The sequence below is a fragment of the Callorhinchus milii genome, unplaced genomic scaffold, assembly GCF_018977255.1.
Source record: "Callorhinchus milii isolate IMCB2004 unplaced genomic scaffold, IMCB_Cmil_1.0 Scaffold16, whole genome shotgun sequence".
Taxonomy (NCBI): Eukaryota; Metazoa; Chordata; class Chondrichthyes; order Chimaeriformes; family Callorhinchidae; genus Callorhinchus; species Callorhinchus milii.
Genome location: NW_024704757.1, coordinates 10769975 through 10776355, shown reverse-complemented (window position 1 = coordinate 10776355; position 6381 = coordinate 10769975). Strand labels below are relative to the sequence as shown.

General features: G+C 45.1%; 1 protein-coding gene across 2 annotated transcripts; it reads right to left on the bottom strand.

The window, feature by feature from the left end:
* Window positions 1-1368: 1368 nt before the first annotated feature.
* On the bottom strand, window positions 1369-6127 carry cunh8orf33 (chromosome unknown C8orf33 homolog). 2 transcript variants are annotated; one of them, XM_042340990.1, is made up of 7 exons: window positions 6037-6127; window positions 4986-5076; window positions 3969-4540; window positions 3306-3658; window positions 2978-3068; window positions 2225-2371; window positions 1369-2099 (listed from the first exon to the last, which is right to left on the bottom strand). In XM_042340990.1, the coding sequence occupies exons 4-7, from the start codon at window positions 3501-3503 to the stop codon at window positions 1915-1917; spliced, it is 621 nt and encodes a 206-aa protein (XP_042196924.1). In that variant the 5' UTR covers window positions 3504-3658; window positions 3969-4540; window positions 4986-5076; window positions 6037-6127; the 3' UTR covers window positions 1369-1914. The 2 variants fall into 2 exon arrangements, 1 of the variants encoding a protein (XP_042196924.1); XR_006085523.1 differs by lacking the exons at window positions 1369-2099; window positions 2225-2371; window positions 3306-3658 and having other exon boundaries at window positions 2986-3068.
* Between the last annotated feature and the right edge of the window lie 254 nt (window positions 6128-6381).

Genomic DNA, 6381 nt, shown 5'->3' with positions numbered 1-6381 from the left:
ATGATACAGAACAAACACGTTATTCACCATGTAAAGATTGGGTTAGATTGTTGCTTGCTAGCTCTGGGATTATTGCTAACTTACTGTGTTTGCGTTTCTGACAGGCGGAACAATTACTGTGTTGTCTGTTTGATACCCTGGCTCCTCAGAGCATTCATCGGATTCTGCACCAGGATTCCAAGCCTGATGCAGGAGCAGCACTTGTACTGTAATCGCTGGATTCCTTCCTGGCTGTTTGTCTCAGAGCATCTGTGGACTAGGAGACAATTCCCCAACTTCACAGTATATCACCAGATTCACTTCTCCCCACAAGGATCTGAGGAAATGGTTTCAAGTAACATAGAAAATTATTTTACTCTTGATGTACGTAACTTTTAAGTTTATGTTCACTTTAAGGTTCTCACCAATTTTTATTTTACCACATTTATTGTTCTGTTTGTTTTATTTAATAATATGGGCCTGATGGAGCAGTAATACCGTTCTTCCTAATTCTGCTGGTATTCAATTTGTAAAGCATTACCACAGTTTGCTCCCCAGCAAGAATCAGAGATTAACTTTGTCTGAGCCTATCTATCCTCTGGAATCAATATAGCAGCAGCATGTCATGAAGGATTTCATGTTCAATCATTTCCTACAATAGGGAAAATGTACACCTGATTGTTCATTTAAATTAACAATTAAGTTTCCTGCATGCTTAGTTTGATTTTATTATTCAACAGTTTATTTTGTAAAACTGAATTTTCATATCCTATAACAAGAGATCCCAAAACAAAGAGCAAGGATTCTGCTTTTCTATTTAACATTAAATATTTAAATGGATTCTGTATCTTAGTTCTTCAGGAACAAATAAATCTATGTAAATTGCTTTTTGTGATGTTGTATTCCTCAGTGACATTTCTGTACCTAGTCAGCAATGGCATCGGAAGGCATGGCTCCAAGTGCTGTGGTATCTCATTATTGCAGTATAGCTTGGCTCAATTTTGTTCACCTTCAGTCTCATACGGCAACTGGTGAGTAACCATTGTCCCATCAGAATGCATTTCCACAGTATGAGGCGAAGTGTAATTATTGCCTTCCATTTGCTCAAGTTCAACAAATGAAGCTGTGCTAGTGATGTGGCTACCAGCAATACTAAATTAATTTACTGCTTCATGAGCAGGAAATTAAGACTGAGGCAAAACTGGATGCCTTTGAATACTGTATTTAACAATAAATCCTCTGGCACAAAATAAGCCTGACTGTTCGCACTTTGCACTAATATCTTGTTTGCAGGATGACAGCTCCAAGCACTTTACAAAGATGATGTGATCAAGACTCTCCTCACTTTCAAGTACCCCCATATGAAAAAAAATTCAAGAAGTATAAGCATTGGTTTACTCTTTTTTTAATAAAACTTAGCCAGAAACTGGAGAGTACTGTTCAACTAGGCAACATTGCTTGCAAAGTCTGGCATCTAGGAAGCTGCAAATAGATTTTCCTCTTCAAGCAGTTTACACATCTACTCCCTCAGCCAAAATACTGAAAGTCAACAACTCTACAGAGCTGCACACATGATCAGTAGTTCATAGAAAAGGTCATCTAAAATGTAAGAGGTTTCTAACATGATGGTCCACACCGCTCCGGAAATAAATCAGATTGTAGAAGTGTTCCCAATGGGTTGGCATTACTCAGATTTGTTATTGAAGGAACCTGCTGGATATCCCACTCTGAGACCCGTACAGACCAATCACAACACTCAGCCTTACACCAATGCTGCCTGGTTTCACAAGCCAACAGTAACCTGCATCCAGGAGTCCCGTCATGTACATTGAGTATTACAGAGGTGGCAGACTTCTGGTCTACAGGTTTGGATCTGAAACTGACTACATTAAGGTTTACAAATAGAGGCTGGTGAAGTGTACATCAAATCCATTTTCAGAAGAAATTAAAGCGAAATTCTCCTTGGCCGGTTTGGAAGAAACCACTCTCCTTTCTGATACCAGTCTGTGAATCTGTGGTGCAGGATTCCTGGGAATGCTTACTGCTCTGCGTCGCACATTTCCGGAATACTTTCCCTTTTGGCGTAACTCCATCTGTTTTAATACTGGCACATTTTGCAGCTGAAACAGGAGAGACACAAATTGCAATGAGCCGTGGACCAGCCTTTATCCTCACCCCCCACTGCTACCACAGCACCACCAATCACCATGTACTGCCATGTCAGACGGATTAAAGCTCCTCTCACCTGTCTCCATTAGTTTCAGCTGTCTCTGCCAATCTACCTCCATTTTCTTCCTGTAGTCTCCAAACATTAATCGCATGAGCTGCCGCTTTTTGACGAGTGGAGCTTTCTTACTACGCAGGGTCCTCACAGCGCGCAGTGCTTCCTCAGCTGAAAGGCAGAAAGCAGTAAATCAATAATCCTGACAGCAGCTTTATACAGGCCACAGCTCAAGGCAGAGCTGGGCTCTGGCAGAGGCCACCGTCTGGTTTTACAGAACAAACAATTCCCAAATCTGATTTTCTCAAACATAGTTGTGAGATTTGTTAGTCTATCTAACTGCATTGTCAATTTTGAACTTTTAAATAAGAGAAAGTAAACCCAGAATAATACTTTCAACTCAACTGAAAAATGCCACCTTGGACCATAATCACCCTCCCAGTGCTGCATTGGAGCATCAGCCTCGACTGAGAGCTCAATACCCGATGTGAGGTTTGAAGCCCACTGCTTTCTGACCTAGATTTGAGAGTGCTGCTGCCTGAGTCAAGCTGACACTTGCCAATCTGCTGTCTGGTGGCACAGTGAGAACATGTGAATCTCTGCTATGTTGAAAGCCAATGACTTCTCTAAACTATGGTTCCACATGATTAATGCAGAACTGAAACATCATATGCAATTCCAGCTCTGATCAACAACAACAATTTACATTTATATGTTGTAGCGCCTTTCGGGTTGTAATCACAAACAGTCGGGTGATCTTCAGCTCCAAGCACACACCTTGTTTCTGATTGCTCTTCTGAGTGCGCAGCCCCAGCTCCAACTGTTCAATACACCAATCCACCTCCCGCTGCAGTTGCTCCTCTGGAGACTGGAAGTGGGGAGAGAAAGAAACGTAAGCTGTGTTGGACTTAAAACATCTACTCTGTAAAGAATTTATGGACTCCGCTTCAATACAGATTGTGGCAGAAAATTCCATATTCATATCCATTTTTGTTCTAACCTCCTCTTTAACCAATGGACCAAAAAGTTTGCAGACTACTATACAACGCTATCTGCTTCATTAGCTGTGTAAACTACTTCAATCTGAACAGGATGATCACCTTACCTCTTCTGAGCTTGAATCTGTGCCCCTTGCTGTAGAGTTTGTAGTGATGTCAAGCATATTAATGGAGTTTAGTTTGTTTATACCCCTTATAATCTTAAAGCGTTCAATAAGATCTTCCCTGAGCCTTCTCTTCCCCATTGGGAACATTGAAAGCTTCTGTATTCTCTCATCAGAACTGAGCTGCCTAATTGTAGACATCAATCTTGTTGCACTTTCTTTAGTGTAAACCAGTCCTTACTGTAATACGACAAACAGAGCTGTGATGAAACATCGAGTTGGGTTTGACTCTACAAGTCCAGCGTTACGTTCCTGTGTATCCTTGTAGCTCTATATCCCAAGATCCTTTTTATAATCTACAACAACAAACAACAACTTCCATTTATAAAGCGCTCCTCACACAAAATAGCATCTTAAGATTTATCCACTGCTACTCGCAGGTCCCTCTCCTGTGTAATTATTTTCATTTAGTTGTCATTCCTACAGCACTCTACCACCCATACAGCCACCAGACCAAACCTTCAATCCAGTTTTCTGGATTCAAATATTGGTCCTGATATATTAATCCACTGTACCCATCAGGCATCCTCCTTCTTCCCCCCCACACCCATACAAACACACACCTCCCCATTACATCCCACTTTGGAAAGTTTTATGTATCCATACCAGAGATGGTTCTTTGCTGGAGCTCCTCCACTGTCCTGGCTTTCTCCTTCCTGATGTGCGTCCTTGGGTGTGTTTTCAGCAGCTGGCTTGTGTGAGATTTTTTTTTCTTCTTTTTCTTGGTTTTGGAGGTAACATTATCAACTAATTTCAGGGCTTCAGATGTCTGAAAAGCTGGATTCTCATGTCCCACTACCGCCGCCAGCTTTTCATCAGTGTCTTGATTCCCAACTGCTCCTGAGCTGACAGCGTTGTACAACAGACATCAGGTAAGGCTATTTGCTGAGGGTCACCAGCAGCCTCAGGAATTGTAAATGTAAACGTCTCTTGGACATCAGTTCCTGAAGGGACGGCTGGGAAGTCATTCCCTTCACTTCCATTCAGAGATTCCTTTATGGCCACCCCACCGCTAACTGGTCTCTTTCTCTCAGAGTTCAGAGTGACTCCAGCTGCCTCCTCACTTAGGTTTGGTAACCCAGTGAAGTTGACCTGGAAGCTGTGGCCAGACTCCTGGACCCTCGGCTCGACCCTATCTGTCGTGCTCCCAGCACAATGCTCTGTCTGCGGTGGTATTGCTGTGTAGAAAGAGACGAATGGTCAGCAACTGATGGTTTAAGAACAAGAAATTATAATTTCACTCAACCAGCACTCTTCTGACAAATCACAGCCCCAAAGTAAATTCTCCCCTGTATTTCTCAGTCCCTCAAAAGCACACTTGGCTGTCTTTGAAACCCATTCATGCTGTCTGCTGCAATGATTTCACTGATAATTTACTCCAGATATACACTTGAGTATATTCGCTAACTGCATTCGATGCACTCATTGCAACTTCTGGGGTGAAATACTGAAAGCTGTTTACTTGATGAGATGGGTGAATAGCTATTTTGTTTTCCAGCTCTCACAGACCAATCTCATAAGTTGCTTTAATACTCTCATGTAAAACTCTCAGTTCTACCTGGGTTTCTTGTGTTGTTTCCCCTTCCCGTAGGTTTGAAATAAGTTACCTTATCTACTGCCTACCTTGCTTTGATGACACATCGAGTTGGGTTTGACCAGGTTCAAGCTGCTGGATGCACCATTTCAGATCCTTCTGGAAAGTCTCTTCAGGAGGCTGTGCCAGGGACAGGAAGGTTCAGAGAAAATCGCGAAAAGCGCTAACAACAGAGCTAGGAGATCCAGACACTCACAACTTACTTAGCATTTCCCAAAATAAAATCAACTCAGTTAAGGGGCAGACTAGAGTTCAGAAGGGTCAACGAGCAGCATTGCCTCAATGTACGCACAAGTGAAATGCTACACAACCGATGTCACTTTAGCACTGTGCATAAAACATCCCCAATGGAGATGTGACTCGGAAGGTTACGGTTCCAGACCTGACCGACAGCGGCGCACGGCCACACTCTCTCTACAAAGCGTTTAATCCACGAAACCTGACATGGAAGTGCTGGGACAGGACAGAAAGGGCGCTTCACTCCGTAGCCAACCCGTCCTGTAGCTGACGAGCAGTCAATCAGTGGATAAGTGGGGGGGGGGGAGGGGGGAGGGAAATGCATTTAAAGAGACTGAAGTGAGGCAGTGGGAGTGGAAACCCTGGGCTGACATGGCTGAAAGTGCTTGTATTCACAACAGTCGCTCTGAATTTATAACCAAACACCTCACACACACACACACACACTACACACCACACACACACTACACACATTGTACCACAGTGTGCGAACTGGGACTGTGAAACCGTTCAGAGTAAATAACAACCCTCGCGCTCGAGACACAGCGTCTTCCCGGGTCAATGCCCGGCCTCAAAGCCACTCGCAGGGGACACGTCTCGTGGAGGAGATGTGACTGTATCTTTTGTGGGCGAAACAAACGCGGCCAAACAGCGCGGCTCAGCTCTCAGCGCGGCGTCGCGCGGCGCCGCGTCCCGCCCACAGGCCCCGGCGCCATTGCTGCGCCGCAGAGTTCAGCAGCGGCGCCCGCGGCCTCTCAACCCGCAGGAGGGTCTAATGTTCCGGGCGGGGGGGGGGGGGACTGGGGATCCCCGGCCCGCGCCGCTCTCGGGGCTCAACCTCACCTCCTCCGGCATCACCGCCGCCATTCAAACCCTGTCCTCCCCCCACCTTTCCCGCGGGTTAAAAGGGTCCGTCACTCAATCCCTTCCCTCCGGCCCAACGGTCCGTCACTCAAACCCTTCCCCCCTCCCCCCATCCCCGCCGGCCATTACTTTCATACAGGGCTTTCAGTCGCGCTGGGCATGCCGGGTCAGCTCGCCGCCATTGTTCCCTTTTCTGCTTCGGGACAAACCTGAAGGGAACAGCAGTGATGGAGGTTCCTCTGCTGCCTGGTTTTGTGTGTGTGTTTTTTTTTACACACACACACACACACACGCACAGTTATTATAACTTGGTGTCCCACCAAA

Excerpts from the sequence above, each read along its gene's own strand:
- cunh8orf33 (XM_042340990.1), bottom strand. The coding sequence starts at position 3,503 with ATGTCTACAATTAGGCAGCTCAGTTCTGATGAGAGAATACAGAAGCTT. Across the intron at positions 2,372-2,977 it reads GAAGAGCAATCAGAAACAAG|CTGAGGAAGCACTGCGCGCT; the intron begins GTGTGTGCTTGG and ends TCTGCCTTTCAG. Across the intron at positions 2,100-2,224 it reads GCTGAAACTAATGGAGACAG|CTGCAAAATGTGCCAGTATT; the intron begins GTGAGAGGAGCT and ends CTCCTGTTTCAG.